The sequence below is a fragment of the Ascaphus truei genome, chromosome 2 (assembly GCF_040206685.1).
Source record: "Ascaphus truei isolate aAscTru1 chromosome 2, aAscTru1.hap1, whole genome shotgun sequence".
Taxonomy (NCBI): Eukaryota; Metazoa; Chordata; class Amphibia; order Anura; family Ascaphidae; genus Ascaphus; species Ascaphus truei.
Window position 1 is genome coordinate 372,905,658 of NC_134484.1, and position 24,376 is coordinate 372,930,033.

Sequence of the window (24,376 nt, forward strand, 5' to 3'; positions counted from 1 at the left end):
CAAAATTAAAAGTGGTGTGGGTAGGACACACATTCTTAAAACAAGCTTTCAAAAGAAATCTGTATTGTATGCTGTTTTGCTCATTGCATACACTGTAACTTCAGAAAGCCTCAATGTCGACCGACTGTTATTCATCATTCATTTACAGCTGGTTTATGACAAGCTAGTAATTTCAGGTGGGAATTACACAACTCTACCAACTGGACTAGGCAAAATCTTGCAGATTAAATAATTAGGCAATACTGTACATGGCTATGCTTATTACCACACTGGTAGAATGGACTGTTTGTACAGTAGGTGGCAAATCTCCTGTCTCCTTAGTATATTTGTGATAAATATGTCCATTTATTTTCAGGTATAAAGAATATACTTTAGGCCTAGAAAAAATAGCCATAAGAATGCTATAACAGCATGAGTATAATAGAATTATTATAATAGCATGAGTAATAATTTAAGGGCAATATCTTCTCTGTGAATTATTTATATGCCAATATACAAAACTCATGAGCAAAGCAAAAGAAGTCCATTATGTTGCGCCCTCAAATAGAAACATGCTGGGGATGTGTGTATGTATGTATGTTAGTGTATATATACAGGCACACCCCGGTTTAAGGACACTCACTTTAAGTACACTCGCGAATAAGGACATATCGCCCAATAGGCAAACGGCAGCTCACGCATGCGCCTGTCAGCACGTTCTGAACAGCAATGCCAGCTCCCTACCTGTACCGAAGCTGTGCGCAAGCGGGGAGACTAATGCGTTATTTACATCAGTTATGCACCTATATGACGATTGCAGTACAGTACATGCATCGATAAGTGGGAAAAAAGGTAGTGCTTCACTTTAAGTACATTTTTGCTTTACATACATGCTCTGAACCCATTGCATGTGTGTGTGTGTACACGCACACACACACACACACACACACACACACACACTATGTGCGTGTGTTTCCCCCACCCTATGGGAGACTCCCCTGTTACCAGGTGTATGCGCCGCACGCTACCTGTTGGCTCACAGGATGCTGAGTGGTCCGCTGATGTTGATGGGGACGTCTGGCCAGGCTTCTGGGGTACATTACCGTTGTTTATCTCTGGATACACAGCGCCTCCATCTACTGCAGGCTCCAGATGTATGGAGGCAATCTCCCACCGAAGAACGTACTCCTCTTCTCCCAGAAGTATTACACACTAGGCAGGAGGTATAGATAACTGAAACCGATTTATTGCTACTCTGCATACAGAATATCATAGGCGTTTGCCCAATACAGTTCACTGAATGTGATATCTTGGTCTCAACACAACTGAGCACAGCAACTTTTAGAATGTACACACCAGATGTACAATTCTGAGACAAAGTTCTGCTACTCACCACTGCTGCAATTGTCACAATTTCAGTCCTTTACTACAAAATTCACCAACGTGACCACTTGATATAATTGTAGATACCATTGCTTACATGATAGGCAACATGGAGTATAAGCTTGGCAGTTTTGCCATACAGGTTATAACGCAGCAATCCTCTATGCTTGGCAGTTGATAAAAGGTTCTGCATAGAGAACAATGAGTAATGTTACATCATATAAATGTATTTTGCAGGGGATGGTTTAAATATATATCTACAAATTATAAGGATCTTTTAGTTAACTTTGAGTTAATCCTTAGCTGGGTTTTTTTTTCTCTTCTAGTTGGCCTTTGAAACCATGGGAATCATAGCAGTGGTTACAAACTGTGCTCTGCTTGGGATGTCTACACAAGTCAATGCACTTTTCGATGACTCTAAAATGGACCTAATTTTGATTGTGGCGGCAATAGAGGTACACTCTTTCTTTATCCTTAAGATGTCTAAAGATGCATAGATCTGTTCCATGTTTATGTATTACTGTGTGAGCTTTGATAGTCCAATTAAAAAACACCCTATTGTGGAAAGAACCGCAACACATTGCAATGCGGTGCATCCATCATTGTCCGGGATCAACATGGGATACCTTGTAATTCTCCAGAATGTCTAGAACTGATGGTATGTTTAGTGATCTGTGGAAGGGAATGACTAGTCCTAGTCAATCCGCAGTGACCTTACACTTCCTGTGATAAATACAGTGCAATTCAGTTGGATGTAAGTTCTCCTGCAGAAGGAGTATGTCATTGACCGGTTGGCTGGCTTGGCACGATAAATCGTATCGGTTGCCATGATTGAATGCATTGGCTCTTATTGGTTCTTATGGCATAGTGTCAGAAATGTTTCTTGAAGGAGATTTGCAGTGCTGCTATCCAGTATCAAAATTCAAAAATGCAGAATGTGAGTTAAACGAGAGAAAATATGTTTCTGTATAGGTGCAAGTGAGCAAATACAAGTGCGCAACTAAATTCAAACCATAAAGTGATAAAACCAATCTTTGGTGATAGTTACCCAACTTATACCATTAGTGTTAATACAAATACAGTATAACAAATTAAAAGTAATACATAACCGTGTAGGGTGTAAAAAGGGCATCTGCAGCTGAAGGTTATTAGAGGGTGGCTCAGCACCCTAAATGCACTAGAAGAACAACAAGAAAACACAGCGCAAGGACGCAATATTGAAGTATATCAAGAATATATTAATAAAGTATAAAAGGTAAGTATTCTGCGTACATCAATATGGAGAATAAATCACATTGTATGGTTTAAACACAACGTTTACCACACGCCACACTCGAAACTTGCAGGCAGGATCAGATGACACCGTTGGATCTCCCAGGCTGCTGCGGACGCTGTTCAGCCTCCTAGCGACTGTTGGCTCACCGCTCGTTCTCACAGTCCCATTGTATGCAGCTCGTTAGGCCAAAAATGTCCGTTTCCAGCTGGTGGTATATTCACCGAGCATGTAAAAGTCTTTGCCTTTTGGTCACCACAATCGTCAATTACACTCCACGGGATTGTATTGAGTCCGTAGGGAGAACTCCTACTGACAGGAAGTAGTCACGATCCACCGCGACTCTGCTGACCGGAAACCGAAGCTCCGCATAGAGTCACGTGAAGGGAAGTGACTCACCGGATTACCCGGCAGGGGTATCGGAATAAACCTGGAATAACGACTAAGAGGCAACTTAATCGACGAGTCACTACTAGCAATAGATAGTCCTATGCGTTTCGTAGCTATGACGCTACTTCATCAGGGAATAATTAAACATTAGTTCCCGAAGGCACTATATACACGCCTGGCCTCCCTCATTGGCTAGCCCTTACAGCATCATTAACCAATCGGGTGGGTCGCGGCGGCAATCATGTGAACTTCGAACCTGTGTCTAATTAACATGGAAAAACACACACAATATTTGATTAAAAACTATATAAAATAACACATATTGCAAAATACAGAATATTACTATATAAAACAACAACTTAATGCTGTAAATAAAAGAAACAGCTATTAGTAAAAATATAAATTCAATATTATACTATAAAAAGAATTGTATCAATGAAGAAATTCGAACATGTGGAGGAAATAGATTAGCTCAATACAGGGCCCACACATCAATATCTTCATTGAGCCCTCTTGGTGACACAGTGTCCAATTTAAGGATCCAAAATGTCTCTAAAGCTGATAGAGATTTAACCCTATCACCTCCCCTCCGGTTACAAGGAACATGTTGGATTCCCTTAAATGTGATGCCCGATGGATCTTTGTTGTGAAACAGCATAAAATGTCTAGATACACTATGCTTTTTCCAGACCATTTCTAATATTTCTTATATGTTCCTGAACGCGTACTTTAAGAGCACGCTTTGTTCTACCGACATATTGAAGCCTGCAAGGGCATTCTAGGGGGCACCACAATTAAAATGGAAGTGCAAAGAATGAAGTCTTTAATATTAAAGACTTCCTTAGATGTTTTAGATGTGATATGTTTTTTTTATCCGGGTGCAAATACTTGCATACAGAGCATTTACCACATGTATGGTTACCTATTTTTTTATCACCCAACCATCCTTTTGGAAAGGTGGTGCAAACCGCCTGGCCAATGTCACTTGGTGCCAAAGCACTTTTTAGATTTTTAGCTCTCCTATAGATGAACCTAGGTGATTCAACCAAGTGCTCCCTCAAAATGGGGTCATTGCAAAGTATCCCCCAATGTTTTGACACAATTTTCTCAATGTTTCCATGTGCTGAATTATAATCTGTAATAAAGGCCACATTAATCTTATCAGTATCATTTTTGCTCTTATTTCGAATACTAGGGGTAAGCATATCATCACGATTCATACATCTTACTCTATTAAGTTCCTTTTTTAGCCTCTCCAAGGGATAACCTCTTTCAATGAACCTCCGTAATAGTTTCTCAGCCTGTTGGTCAAAGACCTCTAGATTGCTGCAATTACGCCTCCGTCGCATAACTTGGCCTCCTGGAATGTTCTGTATCCACAATTTTGTTGTGGTTACTAGTGGCCATCAAAAGGATGTTCATGTCCACCTCTATTGCTAGTAGTGACTCGTCGATTAAGTTGCCTCTTAGTCGTACTTCCCCAAACCTGCTTACTGTAAAAAGTAACACGCTGGGAAAGCTATTAATAGAGGACACAGAAAAATATATTACTCAATATATCACTATTACTCGAGCCCTAATGAAGATGCCCTTGTGGCATCAAAAAAGGTTAGCAATTCCAATACATCATGATAATGAAGTCATCGATTCTTCTGTGCCCTCTATTTATATTAGTGTGCCCCATTTGAAATGTATTACTGGCAGGTTTGCTGCCTTCATTTCATTGGGTACTGTCTGAAGTGATTCTTTAATTTGATGCTTCTGGAAGGTGTAGTTGGATATATTTAATATCCCGCTACTGTCTTGACCTGACATGTTTTTAGAATAACTATTGCCAACATAAGGAACTGTATCCATGGAAATAGAGCAATTACGTAGCCCACTGATGTTTTAGTATGTCAATTTAGTATGCTTCATAATGAATTCAAGATCTTTGAGAAGGTTAATCACCGCCACAAATGATTTAAATCAACCAATTATTTTTTTCCTGTCTATGTTCCCAGCATATCCTTGAGTTTCAGAAAAAGGCTGCCAATCAAGCAAAAATCTTATTCTACTGTAGCAAATTCTAGAGATCCCTCATATTTCAGTGTAAGTTAATTGCAGAGTGTGTATTTGAATAGTTGAAACCCTAATCTCTGCAGTTGAGCTTGAATGCCTTTTTATGAATACATTGGTTACAATGCTGAGATGCCTTTGAACAGATTTTGTGAGATTTGGTATTTCTGGGTCTCCCAGGTGTTCATATTCTCTCATAGCGGCTTCTCGCTTTCTTGGATATGAGAGCTGTGCAAAGATTGATGAAATGGAGAGCCTGCATGTAAAGCCTTTCATAACAATCCCACATCTCATACGACAAACTGAACTCCTCAATCTGGAAAAATGAGCAGTCTGATAGCTCAGTAGAAAGCTTATGCTTCGGACATGGTGGATCAATTCGTGGTGACCCGCGCTGCTGCTCGCTCATCCAGGAGCTTTTTGCTGGCCTGGCAGAGGAGACAGCAAGCGCGCTTGGGAGGCGGGTGGTGGACGTGTCGGCAGGCATGACTGTTCTGGCGCCGACGTTAACGTCACGCCGCCGATGTCAACGTCACGCATGAAAATGCTGGCTGCAGCCTCATTGGATATCGAGTGGTCATATGACCGCTCCTCCGCTCCCCATGGCGGCAAATTTCAAACTTGCCTGTCTCGGCAAATTTTGTCAGCCTCCGCACGCATGCGGAAGAGTGCGGAAGCAGCAGCTAAAGCCGCGCTGATGACAGATGCAGGGGCTAAGTGCACCTGCTCAGCGCGGCTCAGCACGGCTCAGCACAACCCTATCTACTATGTCCCAGGCCTTAGACTGATTTAGCTCGTGTTTTAGAAGGAAACTTTATCTTTGGTAGATTATATGAATTATTTTTTTTAAATACTGTGTATGACATGGTTATTTAGTCTTCAATGTATAAAATGGTTAGGAACATAATGGTAACAAGCGTTGCATACATTACTTTTGTATTTAACACAAAAATCAAGCTGGAGCTGTGATTCTTAGTTCTGTACATGTTCTAGAGAGAGATTAGAGTAATAAGGGTAGATACATAATTATTGAGTAAAGAGGAGCTTAAGTCCAAAGCTTTCCATATGGGGCAGATATTACCATACTACCCTTCATAAGAACCAGTTTCTAACTCTTTCCCAGAGTGTTTTCACCTCTATCCTCCATTGACTTGAGTGGGAGTTGACGTCTGTTCAAGCCTATAAAAGAGCTTGGTGAATAACCACCATAGTGAGCTTGTAAATCCATGCAGAAAAATCTTCATTTTGTTAGTTGATAGTTAAAATAACAATTTAAAATGTTTTTTTTATTTTTATAATGAACGATTTCATTATGTCGTACTACTGCGGTATGATCGAGCTTAAGTTTTAGGCTTCCAGAGCTTTTTGAGGGCATAATAAAGTCTATAAAAATAAAATATAGACTTATGCTTACCAAGGAAACATACCTACTGTTTTGTTCTTTAAAGCTGGCAACTGTCCATTCCTTATTTATTACTAGAAAATCACTCTCAGGCCCAGATCCACAAAACGGACGTCCAATTTATATAAATGGGAGCTGGGCATAAAATGCAATGATAGTTGCAGGCTCAGCTACTGTTGATTCATGTTTGCCCCTCCCCCCCCCTTTAAAAAAAAAGAGAGAGAGTGCAAATGGAAATATTACAGTATGCTCATTTGCATGTCATGGACAGGTCTCCAACCCCGCCTTCCACCATTATCACCTAGCACACAGTGCTTCCACTGCAGCAAGGGATTCTGGGAAATGACATGCAAATGAGCACACAGTGCCACGTTTTGCTTCAAAACCATATAACATGGTCCCCTGTAAGCTTATGCTTGCTGCATTTCACAGCTTTGAGCACAGCCTGGGTTGAGATGCATAGCCAGTAAACCCACCCACAGACAGCCGTTTTTACCTTCATGGGTCTCATCAGTGTGGGGTTGGTTATACTGGCTTTGCAAAATGAAGCAGGGATAGGTTTCACCACACTTAGTTAAGATATATAGTTAAGATATATATATATATATATATATATATATATATATATATATATATATATATATATATACATACACACACATACACACACATACACACATACACACATACACACATACACACACACATACACACATACACACACACACACACATACACACACACACACGTCGACAAATCACCCAAAAACCTACTCGCCGAACAAAAAATCTACTCGCCACCTACCCCCGCCCTTAGTCCCGCCCCCAGACCCGCTTTTTAAAAAAAATAAATGAATAAATTCCTAGTAAGAACAACATTCGTTTTTGACATTAGTTTATTTATTTTATTAAATTATACTACAATTAGTCCTTGTTACTTGTGTGTATGTGTGTGTAAATGTCGGATTTAGAAAAAAAAGCCAGATGTGAATGACTAGTTTCCTGAACCTCATAACTAGTGCCTGGACGCCCCCGCGTCACAATATCTAAAGCAGCAATCCCACCTGGGATCTTACCTGATCCGCAGTCCCTCAATGTCCAGGTACCCTCATTTCCGCAATGTTATACATTGGAGGGGAGGTGTTCCTTACCTGTCTTCTGGGTTAGAGGGGGTTCCGATGTCTTTCGTGTGAAGCTCGAGAGTTAGATCTGGAAGAAAGCAGTATAGGTTATTTCGGTGTAGGTATAGGGCAGTTAAGATATAGGGTAAATAAGAGATCCAGTGTGTGTGTGTGTGTGTGTGTGTGTGTGTGTGTGTGTGTGTGTGTGTGTGAGACAGAGAGACAGAGACAGAGACACACACACAGAGACACACACACACACACACACACACACAGACACACACAGAGAGACACACACACACAGAGAGAGAGAGACACACAGAGAGAGAGAGAGAGAGAGAGAGACAGGGAAAGGGTGAGGGCGACAGGGAGAGAGGGTGACACACACTCAGACACACTCGCTCACAGACACACTCGCTCACAGACACACAGTCACTGTCTCACACTGTAACACACTCACACTCACCTACTGTCACTCTCACACTGAGATCTGGGGGCAGGAGGGGGAGGAGATCAGGGGAAGGGGCTAACCCAGAGCTGCCAGCCGGCCCTCTTCCCCGCGTCAACCCAATCAGGGAGGGGGAGTATTTATTTATTTTCAAAAAAACATTTTGTCGCGAGCAGGGGAATTCATAGAGCCGCAGCACGGCTCGCCAGCGGCCTAAATCCACTCGCCACGGGTATGTGGTTATGCGTATTTGTCGAACAATATATATATATATATTCCCCCACTAAAAACAGCGATGGGGGTACAAAATGTAAAAGGGTGGGTACTGTAGTGCCGACGGTTATTCTAACACAAACCAGTGGCAATCGCCAAAAAGACCCAGGTACATGCTGGGTCGTGTTTAAGGCATTTCTGCATTGACTAATGGCCCATCAGATTAACAGCGGGGGTCCCTGGCAGTCCTATTCAAACTGAATGAGACTGCCAGGGACCCCTGCTGTGTTAATCCGATGGATCATTAGTCAATGCAGAAATGCCTTAAACTTGCCTTAAACTAGCCAGGTTACACCCAGCATGTAACCGGGCTAGTTTAAGGCAAGCCTTTGAATACTCGTTGTCTCGTCTGTAGGTTGTGTGGGTACAAAATAGGAATTGAGAATGGTGGGGGTTGTAGAGAATATTTTCAGCCATTCAAATATACATTGATTATAACATTGGATTGCACATTATTATACAATATTTAGCCACAGTGCATATGGTATAAGTCAAATACCGCCGTTCTATATAGTTGGTCTTAGACTCTTTGTTTATTCCAGTGTCGAAGAACTCAGATCTTTGTGTGTCTATATCTCATAATGAAGCACTAACCACAATTTAATTATTACTTTTGAGATATTTGGTATGGGACCTTTCCACGTGACCGCTATGGTGCACCTGGTAACAGTTAATATATGTAAAATCAGTATGCGTTATCCATATGATACATTCTGGATCGGCCTTCTTAGTAGCGCTGACCAAGAATCAGTTTCTGAGGTATGTCTCAGAACCTCATTTATTAACTGAGAAACTTCCTGCCATAGTCCAGATATTCTTGGGCAGGTCCATCATATAGCAGTGAAGTATGGGAACCCATCTCGTATCCGGTACTACAAAAACTAGGAAGGTGAAATAACATACAGTGTATGTAATATAGCAAACTCTTTTTATAAATCCACAGGAATCATAAAAGGGAATTTTGAGTGCTGTGTATATACTATAAGGAAATGGAGCCCATATAAATGGGGACGAATTGTATCCCACAGTTAAGGATAGAAGGGAAGGGAGCAGGGACCGGCAACTGGAGGTGCATCCCCCGACCCCAACACCCAAAAGAAACCATTGTGCCTCTTTTGTCGCAACCTCACAAACCACTAGGCAAGGTCTGACTCAACATTTTGTTGAGTCTATCGAAGGTAAGGTACCATCGATAGAGAACTTTGTAGCTGTCCTCTTTTATTGCAGAGCTGATGGATATCGCAGCAGATGTCTTCCCAATCTAGTCTCACCTACATCTGTCTTCCAGTGTCTAATGTAGTGTAGGTCCCCATATTTACAAGGGGGGTGTTTGTGTGACACAGTATACTGTAGGGTTGATATAAGGCCTTTACTCAGGGGAGATGACTCTCAGAGTTTCAAAGAGTGTATTACTGTAAGATGTATTTTTAATGGTGTGTGATGTAATAAAATGTCTAAGTTGTGGATAGTGTAAGGGATCTGATTTACTTCCTGAAACTGTGCAAATGTTTTTAAGTTTGAGTTATTAAATAAGTCTTTAACTTTCGTGAGATCTTTTGCTTTTCCACCATAGAGTTACCCTTCTTGCATCCCGACTTAAAAAAAAGGGTTGTGGAACAGAGGCATCATGTTTGAATCATGAGTTGCGAGTTTTCTTTTTAGTTTAATCCTATACCCATAACAGGAGAGCATGTGCAGTGTGATGGGCATTCCTTTTGGAATGCCATAGCACTTTGCTTATTTGGTGTGGGGTAACAAAGGGATTTTCTATATCAACCCATCTAATTGTGCCATTGGGAGCATGCTATAGTGCCACATACGCAATTTGGGCTGCTTGCTAATAAGCTCTTATGTGGGAGACTGCCACTCCCACTTCCAGCTTTGGGCTAGTTCAGGGGTGCACAAAGTGGGGGGGCGCAAGATTATTATGGGGGGGCGCAGACTTCACCTACCTTTCCTCCGCGCCACGTCGCCATGGCAACGCGGCAGCAAATTACGCCGTGGGGGCATGTGATGTGCGCGTCGCCATAGCAACGCGCGTCAAATGGCCCCGCGAATCATTTGACACTGGATATTAGGTAAGGGGGGAAGGGTGCGAGCATAGGGGCTGGCAGGCAGTGGGGGCGCAGCAGAGAAAGTTTGCGCGTCCCTGGTTTAGTTAATATATTAGCACTAACTCTGTGCCTTTTCCATATAAAATGTTTAAAGCTGCAGTTCAGTCTTTTTTTTTTTTTTTTGTTTACATTTATTTTTTTACTTCAATAGTTTCATGTGTGCAATCTCTAATTAGCTAAAGAACTGTACAGCTGCAGGTCAATTCGTTCTACATGTATTGATAGGTCGAAATTTGGTGACATATTAAAAGCTGGGATTTGTTTATAATCTGCTTGTCTGTCAGTGGAAGCTCATGAATATTCATGAGCACTCCTGCACTGACATGTGCTAGAGGGAGGGCAGAGCTGACAAAGGGGTGTGCCAGGACTTGTGAGAGGACATGAAGGGGCAGTGCCTTAGCAAATGGCTGTTAAAATAGAATACAAGAAAATTGGTCTTTCAAAGTTGTTTTTTTTAAAACAGAAAATGCTAAAAGTATTTTTTCTTACTACAGAACTGATTTATTAAAAAAACCACACATGCAGGATATTGACTGAACTGCAGCTTTAATGCGTTTCTGCAAGTCCTCAACATTACTCAACTTGACAGATATTGGAAGGGCTCCAAACAAATAGAGGCTTTTGAGGAGCAGTGTCATTTTGACTGCTGCTATCCACCCTAGCCATGATACGAGTCCACCCTTTTGATGCAGAGTTTCTGTGCATTCTGGGAATTGAAAAATTCCTTAAACATATAGGGACACATTTATCAAGTGCCAGTATGGGTTATCGCGACCGTTCCAGCGTGATCTCTTATTGAAGTTAACACCGGAACGGGTGCAGTAACCTGTACCGGCACTTGAAAAATGCACTCCATAGACCTCTATGTATCAAGGCAAAAACTATTGCACCAGATAAATCAAAGATATAAATCATACTCCTTTTAAATGGGATATTTATCTTTTATACATCTGGTGCTTTTTTTTTTTTTTTTTTTTACCCAGAATTGAACTAATTTTGCCTTTATACATAAACCCTTAAGACTTTCACCCTGTGCTTCTAGTCAAGAGAACTATATTCCGACTGGCAAGATTGAGAACGAGTACATTTACTCATTGTCAACCATCAGCTCATATCAGTGGGTATACAGTACATCAAAGCTTTATTATTATGCTGCTTTATTTCACTTCCCAGCCAAAAGCAACTTCGTGCTAAATGCAGGATGGTATAAATTATAAAAACGGTTGTTGATCTCGGCTGCATAGAACTTAAACATTCAAGATGAGTTTTAATTTGCACTTATGAAGGCAGAAGTGTACAAGAAAGATGCAGATCACAATTATGAACATTAAAGGGATGACAGATTTCTGACAATTAAATTACTGTTGTACACTACTTTTAGTCATCTCTGACTGCCAGGTTAATTTGCCAGGACTGGAATCGTCATTTCAATAATGTCATTTAAAAACATATTGAGTAAACATGGAACATGATGGCAAAAGGCATTATGAAACTTATTGAAAACATTATGAAAATTATGAAATCCCACTCAGAAACTGCACCTAGCATTTGTAGAACTTGGCAGATTTGTGATTCACATGGTTTTGCTTTCACTTGATCCGTTGATTGTCTGCTAAGTAGCAGTGCAAGAGCTGTGCTAAAAGTGTTATCCCTGAAGATAAATGATCTTTGACACTAGTAAATGTTATTACCGTCTCTTTGTTATAATGAGACGATATGTCACTCCAGATGTTCTCTTTTTGAGAAGACATCTGAATGACATTTAGTTATTTCCTGGTTGTAAAACGTAAAGAAAGAAAAAAATGATGGGATTAAACAATTAGTACAGTATGATCATTTTAATTTGTGTGTGGTCCAAAACGTGTCAGTATTGTGAAATAGTACAAATCCTGCAAACTCTCATGTGTTAATTGTATTTAGAGAGCTTTGGTCTTCTTTAGTGTGCTTGCCCTTGGATTGACCAGTACAGAAACGCTCTCCCAGGAGGTTTAATCATTAAAGTGTGCTGGTGCCAATCTGCAGTACTTCTACATTTGATATTCAATCCTATAAAATAAAATAAAAAAGTCATGCCAAGGACCACATGGCATTAGTTTTCCAGATGGAGGTGGTGGTGTAAATGAATCTTACCGGTATTCTTCTGTTTAGTTAAGGAAAATCGTTAGGCTTGTTAATTGCAGGTATCATTTTATCATAAGCATGTTATGGGATACATGTGAGGCGGAGTAATCAATCAAACAGTAACAGATGCTACAGAATAAGTATTCTGCGGGTCCTGACACACAGGCCTTACTGCTGTGCTGTCGTTTTCTGCCTACAGTTTAACAGCATCATTTGGTAGTAACAATAGTTTTTTTCAGAATATCAAGAAATTAGCATTGACTATTCTTATTTTTTTTAACGTATTATAATTGTTTATCTTTGATCAAAGGAATGGGGAAAGGCAGCCTCGTCCTAATTGTCACTTGTTCTTAACTATATCACTTGGATTCCATGTACTTGTATGCAGGGATTTTTTGTGGGGAGTAACTCACAAGAACCAAGTGATGCCACTTGTGTGTGTTGTTGTTTAGAGATGAGCAGCAAGCGTCCCATTTTGTGCCATGGCGAAACTCCACGTGTAGCACATACAGTAGCAGTGGGATTGGCTGCACACATGCGGGAGTGCCATTATTAACATTGTGAAACAGGGGTCAGTGGATGCATATATAGACTGCGCTCTGGAGTGCATTGTTTTGTGATATAACATAGTATGTATATGTGGATCGGGGGGAGGAATGATGTCGTCGGGGAAAGTTCAGTCCTGGAGATTACAGAGAGGCATTTCGGATTTTCACGTTAGGAACACGTCTCCATTCTGATTGGGATCTGGGCTGTTTCCTCTGATTCACGAATACTTCTTAAACTCTGTTGGAAAAGGAGTACATAAATATTAACCATTGTTCTCTCTTGCTGGTTTTCACAATACTATCAACATTTTCATCTAACTCTCCATATACACCACGAGATCTATATATCTATCTCTTTAAGATCTTTGTAATACATTATTATAAGTATTTAGGTACTACCAACTATTGCTGTTATTAAAGCTGCAGTTCAGGCAATATCCTGCATGTGTGTTTTTTTTTAATAAATCAGTTCTGTAGTAAGAAAAAATACTTTTAGCATTTTCTGTTTTTCAAAAAACAACTTTGAAAGACCAATTTTCTTGTATTCTATTTTAACAAGCATGCTTGTTCCTATAGCAACGATTTACATTCCCCATATTTAAAGATGTTGCCAAACTTTGACGATCAATAGACGGAGAACGAATTGACCGGCAGCTATGCAGTTCTTTAGGTAATTAGAGATTGCCCACATGAAACTATTGAAGTAAAAAAATAAATTAAAAAAAAATAAAAAAGACTGAACTGCAGCTTTAACACTATGGATCCAAGTTAATCCATTCTTGTTGAGAAAAAATATCTGGATAAATAGGGATATATTTATATCTGTATATACACAAGATACAAATTTATAACTAAACAGTGTCTTTTTGGTAGTTAACCTTTAACTTTCTATTTGCATTAATACCTTTTTGTTGATGGATTTAATATGGATACTAATGAAATGTTGACAGTAACTGCTTTCTTTGTTACTCTGTGTCTTAACCTATACATGCTCTTTTTTTTTCCAATGTAATGCTCGCTTCATTTTGTAGCATTATTCATTATGCATCATTTGTTGCAATCTATTCTAGGTTCTGAATGCTCTACTTTTTATATTTTGACTGAATATTTTTATATGTACAGTATTCTACCTTAAATGTTGTTTGAACAGATCAATATATATGTATGCATAAAATTTAGATTAACCCTTTGATTGCCATCCATTTTAATCATATCCATTGATCTAGTGTTCTTGGATTATATTCACAGATTATGTGTGTTATGGCAATCAGGATTTATTGTCTTTCTTATAACATATTTTATTATTTGGTTTCAGTGTGTGTTACTTTTATCATTTTTAATTGATTAAAATGTTTGTATTCTATTACACCATAATCAACTGCATCTGATTAGGATTTCAGGATATCCCAGCTTCAGCACAGGTAGCTCAATCAGAGGCTCAGTCTTCTACTGAGCCTCTGCGCAATCTGTGCTGAAGCAGGGATATCCTGAAAACATGACCTGTGGGGAAGGGGGCTTGAGGACTGGAGTTGAGCACCCTTGATGTAGAGTACAGGTAGTTCTCGCTATGCAACGTTTCACTTTACAACGAATGGCATCTCCAACGCTTTACAATGCAACCCTAAGGGCCATTATCCAACGCCTGAATGCGTTATCCGACGCTCACCGCCACTGATTAACATGGGACTCACTTTACAACGGTTTCACTATCCAACGCTACTTCCAGAACGGATTCCCTTGGATAACCGAAGACCGCCTGTAATGCTTTCAGATTCAAGGGCAGTAAAGACAAATGAAATTTAGAAATTACAGAGAGTCATATTTTACCACATTAGCAAATTAGTAACCTGACATTTTAAATGTTTAGTGCTTCAACTTTAATAGCTTAGGATTCTTAAAAGCAGAGACCACAAAATAAAGGCATACATGCAAATACTTAAATAATGCTGCATAAAAGCCTGCAACATCTTAACACGGTCTAATATTTCATTTAAATTGACGTTTTAGTTGCATAATTTGGCTAAAGTATGATAAGCTTGCTCACCAAGCCGAGAAATCCCCAGACCAGGCAAGTCCTAACTTCCAATGTTATTTAATTTTACCATGTCCACTGAGCTGAATTCTTATTACTTGTCTTTTCCATGTGTAGCCAAGTACTCCTGGGCTACTAATTCTCTGGCCCTCCCAGCACTGTAAGTCCCAGTAAAGAGCGGGCAGTGTTGGGAGTAAACCCTGCAGGGCCTGGTTATGTCATTATACAGAATGTTAGTTAATACAGTTCAGGATTAGCCAGGTACTACAGGGCTTTATGTTTGATAGGAGGCCGGCTTACTAGCCACTCCCCTGGGAGGGAGGGGGTTTCCTCTAAGGTTTGAATGTAGCAGTTAGTTCTGGGCTGATCTTCCTGTGTGGAGGAAGCACCAGTAGAGCCTCTCCTGGACTGGAGCGGGCCGAGGCCTTACCCTGTTAGAGGGTAAGGTGAGCGGAGCGAATTTTTTTTTGTGTGGTGGTACCGCGTCCAGCATTTCCAGACCCGGTGGTACAGCGTTCCCAGACCCGGTGGGGCAGCGGCAACAGCACGCAGCACTTACCCGTTATCTGGGAGCTCTTCTCCCTGCTTCTGCTTCCGTCTTCTGCTTCCGTCTTCTGCTTCCGTCTTGCGAGAGCAAGCTCCCTTAAAGAGACTGTGGTCTCTGTGTGTGTGTGTGTGTGTGTGTGTGTGTGTGTATGTGTGTGTGTGTGTGTGTGTGTATATTTGACTGTGTGTGCTGTGTGTGTGTGTGTGCAGTGTGCTGTGAGTGTATGCAGTGTGCTGTGAGTGTGTGCAGTGTGCTGTGAGTGTGTGCAGTGTGCTGTGAGTGTGCAGTGTGTGCAGTGTGCAGTGAGTGTGCAGTGTGCTGTGCAGTGTGCTGTGAGTGTATGCAGTGTATGCAGTGTGCTGTGCAGTGTATGCAGTGTGCTGTGCAGTGTATGCAGTGTGCAGTGTGCAGTGTGCTGTGCAGTGTATGCAGTGTGCAGTGTGCAGTGTGCTGTGCAGTGTATGCAGTGTGCTGTGCAGTGTATGCAGTGTGCTGTGCAGTGTATGCAGTGTGCTGTGAGTGTATGCAGTGTGCTGTGCAGTGTATGCAGTGTGCTGTGCAGTGTATGCAGTGTGCTGTGAGTGTATGCTGTGAGAGTGTGCAGTGTGTGTGCAAAGAAAAAACTTAAAATCTTTTTTTTTTTTTCAATTCGGGGTCCACGCTCAAACCGCGTTATAAGCGGATCACGCTATAACGGGGTTGAGCTGTATATGCTTTTAGGGAAAGGAAAACAGCAGGACCTCACAAGAGTATAAATGTTAGAATGTTGTGGTATTAACATGGACATTTATACAGTGATTTAGGTGCCTTGTTACACACATTACAATTGAAGACAGAATTTAGTGATGTTAAAAACTCCTGTGCAACAGCATCTATGGATAGGTTTGTTTTTTTTGTTCTTATATGGGTTCAATAAAACATATTCTATCCATTTAAAGGAGGTGCCACATTAACAGTTCAATAGGAAATATATTACTAGAACATAGCTAAAATGTCATCCTGGCTGTAAATTGGCATCACACCCTCACTTACCCTTGGGCTCCCCTGGTATCCCTAAAGGGTTCCCTTCAATTTTCAGGTCATTTGAAAATGGTACCAAATACAGAAGAATTTACAATGCATCTGATCTCAGAAGCGCTATTGGAGAGGGTTGGGTTTCCTTACAATGCATCTTATCTCAGACGTGCTATTAGAGAGGGTTGGGGTTCTCTGGGTACCAAGGACAACAGTTTGAGAACCATTGTTCTATTTTACTGAATGTGTTTGTGACCCTCAGGCTTTTATTTCAAAGGTACGTATGAAACAGATGTTACATTATGAAACCGCCACTACATGGTAAATAATGTGTTGCATGGTGGAGTGCTTTCACTTGACTTCAGTAAATTCATATCTTGCTAAGTGGGTTTGGTGCTTGGCTTTATTACACTGGCAAATGCCTCAGACATTTATCTACACCACATCCAGCTGAAGGAGATACAGTATGTTTGACGCCAAGGGCTGGGCAGAGCTCGTAAATCATGAACTGTGAGGGACAGGCCACCGTACACTTCTAAATCACACAAATTGATGGCTGGCCAATTATCAACAAAGAGAGAGAGAGTTAGTTGTACAAGTCTTTCTCTATAATACTGCCTAAGGCTGCGCGTATAGTTCCCGTGACGGGCGATAGCGACGTCACCCAAAAACAAATGCATTGCCGCCGCCACGTGTTCTTACAGTAAGCGCGATGGCGGCAATATGACGGAGCGGCATCGCGAATTTTGGTAGCTGCCAATATTTGATTTTTCAAGGGCTGTCGCCTCATGTGACAGCCCCTGAACCAATCAAATGTCAGTGCGCCCGCGCTGCCGCCGCAAAGCAAAATATAACTTTTGCTAGGGGTGACGGGTGACGTCACCCGTTGCGGGCACTATACGGGCGGCCTAACAATACAATGGAAAACTAGGCCATTTTAGCAATGCTGTTCATAGCCTACAACATGTATATATGCTATAAATGACTAGCCTAATACAGTATTTGGAAGTGTACTATGAGCTAAATTTGTCACTTTAAGATCAAATATATTTTTCTTTCTTTTTTTTTGTGCCTTACAGTTCTCTATCGAATTGTGTACGTGCATGTATTCTGGTGCCTTTAATAATGACGAGGTATAATAACATTGTAGTGCAGTGTATATATAGTTTGTGTTGCCCTACTTTGCATACACCCTCGAAACATTATATATATTGTTTCTATTTGCCCATTCTAATATGTTTTTAGTACACATGGACACCCTATGGGTTAAAAGCAGTGGTCACACCGGTTTAAGAAAATGAATGCTATTGTGTCTGATCTTAAAAAAAAAATCTACATTTATTAAATGTTGAAGCAAAGATTTCTTGCCTGAATGTTGGAAAGTTTTAAGCCTTTTTGAGTGGCGGAAGATCTTGGTGTAGAGATTACGCAGTCGCAGGCCCCCCTGAATGTGAACGGGATCACCGCCATAAAAACAAGCAGAGTAGGTCTTGGGGCACGCAATGGGTTAGCCAATGCTTATTGTGTCAAAATAGGAAGGGGAGAGGCTTTTTAAAACAACCCCTTTTTTTTGTTAAAGATGAAGTGGCGATGCGAGTTTGCAAATAAAAAAGGTAGTGCTGCCACCATACTTCCACCACTGGCTGGTTGTAACAATTATTGGAATCAGATTTGAATCCCAGTGTCAAGTCACTTTATCAGATTGTAAAAACTCTTTGGGGCAGGGACTCATATTGGGAGATTCACTAACATCCACTACGCACGTTATGTTTCTTTTTTCACACGATTCGAGTGTATGGTTGCTGCTGAATCGGGGTGCGGTATCCCGAATCCCAGTATAGAGGTGGGGGGAGGGGTGGGGGGGGGGTTATTCTGTAAACTACTGTAAGTAAACTCCTATACAAGTCAATAGGAGAATCTAGAATATGCCCCTAAAACACTGCTGAACTGGGAAAGCAGCATTTTTTTGTGACATATGAATTAATAACTCAGACTGAGTTTGATATAGTTTAGATTCCAATGCTACTAATGTTCGTAACGTATGTTTAATCTCTCATGTTCTGCATATTTTACCCTTGTATTTTTTATCACTAAGATAGCAGTCTTTATGCTTTCTCTATTTGAAGACAGTTCTGTGTTAATGACTGATTAGAAACAAGTGAACGTGATGTATAATGCATAATGAGTATATTGTAATGAATTCCCAGTGGTACAGTACGTACTGTATACTGTAGGTCATTTTGAAGTAATGCGAAATTAATATACATTAAACACCTGGTATATTATTGTATGTATAAAACGTTGCGTGTATTTCCTGATTTGATTCATCCCATCACAGGTGACCGTATGATTTGCGTAGATTGCTGAAAAAAACAGCAGTTTTAAGATGTGCTGTTGCTATGGCCAGTTGGTGCGTTCGTGTACTGGTCTATTTAAGGCAATTTAACACTGCTTGAAACACGTCACTTGGTTGTGCTTTGGTGGGGGTGGAGGGCGACTCTTTTCTAAGTATCAGTGGATTCAAAAGAAACCTTGCAAAGCTACGCACGCAAGGCACTTTAAGTTTTGCATAAATAAAATGTTCTCACACATTCTATTTTAATCAGTCATACGTCTATACTTCCTGTCTAATTTAACATGTTGCATGCTGTTACCTACTTATCTTATCTATCTTATCTATCTTATCTTATCGTTGCTCGGGAATTCTAACTACCAACTTTATTGAGTGGCACAGTCCCACTATGTTGTTTGCCGATACTAGGAATCTTTTCCACAGCATATACTGTACATGCTGATCGTGGACATCAGCCAGCCAGATACTGTTTAACACAAATAATAATTCACTACAGAAAGATAAGGGGTGATATTGGCCTTCATTTGCATTGGATGATATTTCACGTAGTTGCCACATTGTTTGTGCAAATTATTATGCTTTGATGCATTGTTTCACTTTCTATGGATGTTGTTCCATTAACCATATGTATTTTGTGCATTGCAGCATGTCAGGCACCTTAGGTCGCAGTCAAGATCCACCTGTGGCAATGTTTGCTGAGAGTGAGACACACAGCATTTATTTTGCCTTCAATTTATCACTAGTTTCTCCATGTGACAGTGTCTGCATTATGTGTTTATGTTGGTATTTAAGGTGTCGCTTCCTGACAGGATACATAGTCATCAATGCATTATCATTTCTTACACTACGCATTATGCGGTCTATGGCTGAGTGCTTTCAGCATTTATATACTGACTTTTTTTGTTTGTGCAAATTATTATGCTTTGATGCACTGTTTCACTTTCTATGTATGCTGTTGCATTAACCATACGTATTTGGTGCATTACAGTGTCAGATACCTCAGGTCCCTTTTAGTCAAGAGCCACCTGTGGCAATGTTTGCGGAGAGTGTGACACAGTATTTATTCTAATTTATTACCAGTTTCTCTATTTGACATTGTCTGCATTATGTATTTTTGTTGGTTTTTAAGGTGTCGCTTCCTGACAGGATGCATAGAGTCATCATTGCATTATCATTTCTTACACTATGCATTAAGCGTTATATGGCTGAGTGCTTTCAGCATGTATATACTGGCCTAGATTCCAGTCAGCCACGTGATCCACACGTGTGTATATATGTTTTATTCCCTCACATTTTTTTTGCACATTTACGGTGAGCACATCAGGTGTTTCACATGTTTCGCTTCACTTGCAGTTACAATGTGTATTTTGCACGTCCCTGAAATAGTTAATCTATCCAGGTATCAGCTCCAGATCAGTTTAGCCCATGCGCACTCTCTCCGGTTATCCAAGATATCGCTGGGTCTGGCAGACTTATGTAGTCTCTCAGCAGTAACATTATGCAATTCCTGAGCCTTTTGTGCATGCCCAAACACATATCAGGTAAACAAATATAGAGTTAATATATTCAAAATGGCCGCTCTATACCTGCTGATACTGTGGATGCATGTCACATAGGCAGGTGAGGCTTATTAACTGTGATTGGTTTCGTTGAATTGCACTGGTGTTTGGGGTATATATATGTATTGTGCACTGCATTCAATTGCACCACCTTGAGAAAGGTCCCACTGGGGGACCGAAACGTCGTTTTTTGTGTCTTCTATCAAATATATATATATTTATATACAAAAATATATATATATATATAGCCCAAGCACGCTGCCTAGGGGTCACACTCGACTCCTCTCTCACATTCGCCCCTCACATTCAAAACATTTCTAAAACTTGTCGCTTTTTTCTCCGCAATATAACAAAGATACGCCCTTTCCTCTGTTGCTCGACTGCTAAAACTCTGACTCAGGCCCTCATTCTCTCCCGTCTTGATTACTGAAACCTCCTGCTGTCCGGCCTTCCTGCCTCTCACCTGTCTCCCCTACAATCTATCCTAAATGCTGCTGCCAGAATCACTCTACTCTTTCCTAGATCTGTCTCAGCATCTCCCCTCCTGAAATCCCTCTCCTGGCTTCCAATCAAATCCCGCATCTCACACTCCATTCTTCTCCTCACTTTTAAAGCTTTACACACTTCTGCCCCTCCTTACATCTCAGCCCTAATTTCTCGCTATGCACCATCCCGACTCTTGCGTTCTGCTCAAGGATGTCTTCTTTCTACCCCCTTTTTATCTAAAGCCCTCTCCCGCCTTAAACATTTTTCACTGACTGCCCCACACCTCTGGAATGCCCTTCCCCTCAGTACCCGACTAGCACCCTCTCTATCCACCTTTAAGACCCACCTTAAGACACACTTGCTTAAAGAAGCATACGAATAGCACTGTGAACATTCTGAACACATGATACATAAAGCTTGGCCCCCTGCAGACGCACTTACCAGAACTCCCTCCTACTGTCTCTGTACATTCTCCCTACCTACCAATTAGATTGTAAGCTCCTTGGGGCAGGGACTCCTCTTCCTTAATGTTATGTTTGTCTAAAGCACTTATTCCCATGATCTGTTATTTATATTATCTGTTATTTATTCGATTACCACATGTATTACTACTGTGAAGCGCTATGTACATTAATGGCGCTATATAAATAAAGACATACAATACAATACAATATAGAAAATTCATGATTTACTTACCTGCGTGCTGTCCCTTGATGTCGTGTTGCAACCGGTATCGTATGGTCTGTTATTGCTTTATGGGATAAGCACCAAAACTTATTTACTTGCATATGGTGTGCCGGCTGTGCATTGGATTATATATATACTATATATATATATATATATATTTTTATATAGTGCCATCCAGGTACATAGCACTTTACAATACATGGGACATATTATAATACAATGGAAATAAGTCCTTCAGACAAAACAATAGGAATAAGACTGCCCCGAAAAGCTTACAATCTAAGTGGAAATTGGGGAGAAATTACAGAGATAGCAGAGGGGTGTTCTGGGAAGTGCATCTGCAATGAGCTAAGGTCAGTGCATATAGGATGTATAGTTTGTCAGCGGAGCTACCCATATGCTTTGTTAAAGAGGTGTGTTTTAAGAAAGGTATTAAAGGTGGAGAGAGAGGGTGCCAGTCGGATATTTAGAGGAAGGGTATTCTAGAGGTGTGGGTCAGTGAGTGAGACGTTTTAGGCGGCACAGGGCTCTAGATACAAAAAGATTAAACAGAAGACATTCTTGAGTAAAAAGCAAGAGGTGTGTAGCGAGAAATTAGGGCTAAGATGTTAGGAGATGCAGAAGAGTGCAAAACCTTAAAAGAGAGGAGGAGAATGGTGTAAGTAATATAGGATTTAATAGGAAGCCATGAGAGGGATTTCAGCAGCTGAGACAGATTTAGGAGGGAGTAAAGTAATTCTAGCAGCAGCATTTGTGATAGATTGTAGGTGAGAGGCAGGAAGGCCGAACAGTAGAAGGTTACAATAGTCGAGACAGGAGCGAATGAGGGCCTTATGATGTCCCCAATTCTTTCCACCTCTCTCTCCTCCAGCATGCTTACTTTCTCTACTCACGTGCCAATGGACTTCCTCTCTTTATTTCTTGGGCTGCTTTCTGTGTAAACTTTTCAGCTATCCGACTCTCCTTATCTGCCACCAGGCTATGGGCATTATGATGTCACGCACCAGATACAGTTAGGTTCGGAAATAATTGGACACTGATACAAGTTTTGTTATTTCGGCTGTGTACCAAAATAAATTCAAGTTACAGTTCAATAATGAATATGGGCTTAAAGTGCAGTCTATCAGCTTTAATTTGAGGGTATTAGCATCCAAATTGGAGGAAGGGTTTAGGAATTACATCTCTTTAATATGTAGCCCCCTCTTTTTCAAAGGACCAAAAGTAATTGGACAATTGACTCAAAAGCTGTTTCATGGACAGGTGTGGGCTATTCCTTCATTATTTCATCATCAATTAAGCAGGTAGAAGGTCTGGAGTTGATTCCAGGTGTGGTATTAGCATTTGGAGGCTGTTGCTGTGAACCCACAACATGCAGTCAAATGAGTTCTCAATGCCAGTGAAATAGGGCATCCTTAGGCTGCAAAAAACCCAACAAAATACATCAGAGATAGCAGGAACATTAGGAGTGGCCAAATCAACAGTTTGGTACATTCTGAGAAAAAAAGAACGCACTGGTGAGCTCTGCAACACAAAAAGGCCTGGACGTCCTCGGAAGACAACAGTGGTGGGTGATCATAGGATCCTTTCCATGGAAAAACCCCTTCACCTAATCCAGCCAAGTGAAGAATACTCTCCAGGAGGTAGGCATATCATTATCCAAGTCTACCATAAAGAGAAGACTTACGAGAGCAAATACAGAGGGTTCCCCACAAGGTGCAAACCATTCATAAGCCTCAAGAATTGAAAGGCCAGATTAGACTTTGCCAAACAATATCTAAAAAAGCCAGCCCAGTTCTGGAACAGCATTCTTTGGACAGATGAAACTAAGATCAACCTGTACTAGAATGATGGGAAAAAAGTATGGAGAAGGCTTGAAACGGCTCATGATCCGAAGCATATCACAACATTTGTAAAACACGGTGGAAGCAGTGTGATGACATGGGCATGCATGGCTTACAATGGCACTGGGTCACTAGTGTTTATTGATGATGTGACAGAAGACAGAAGCAGCCAGATGAATTCTGAAGAGTATATTGTCTGCTCAGATTCAGCCAAATTCAGCGAAGTTGATTGGACTGTGCTTCACTTTCCAGATGGACAATGACCCAAAACATACTGCAAAAGCAACCCAGGAGTTTTTTAAGGCAAAGAAGTGGAATATTCTGCAATGACCGAGTCAATCACCTGATCTCAACCTGATCGAGCATGCATTTCACTTGCTGAAGACAAAATTTTAGGCAGAAAGACCCACGAACAAACAACTGAAGACAACTGCAGTAAAGGCCTGGTAAAGCATCGCAAAGGAGGAAACCCAGCGTTTGGTGATGTCCATGCATTCCAGACTTCAACCAGTCATTGCCTGCAAAGGATTCTCGACAAAGTATTAAAAATGAACATTTTATTTATGATTGTGTTAATTTGTCCAATTACATTTGAACCCCTGAAAAAAGGGGACTGTGTATGAAAATGGTTGCAATTCCTAAACCTTTCATACGATATTTTTGTTCAACCCCTTGAATTAAAGCTGAAAGTCTGCACTTCTTTTGCATCTCGGTTGTTTCATTTCAAATCCATTGTGGTGGCGTACAG

The 24,376-nt window shown here is 40.7% G+C and overlaps 1 protein-coding gene across 3 annotated transcripts in view; it reads left to right on the forward strand.

The window, feature by feature from the left end:
• Positions 1–24,376, forward strand: part of ANO10 (anoctamin 10) — a 220,766-nt gene that overhangs the window by 44,018 nt on the left and 152,372 nt on the right. For all 3 annotated transcript variants that reach the window (XM_075587055.1, XM_075587054.1, XM_075587056.1), the window contains one exon: positions 1,689–1,817. In XM_075587055.1, coding sequence (XP_075443170.1) covers positions 1,689–1,817 — 129 coding nt within the window. The remainder of the gene's footprint in view (positions 1–1,688; positions 1,818–24,376) is intronic.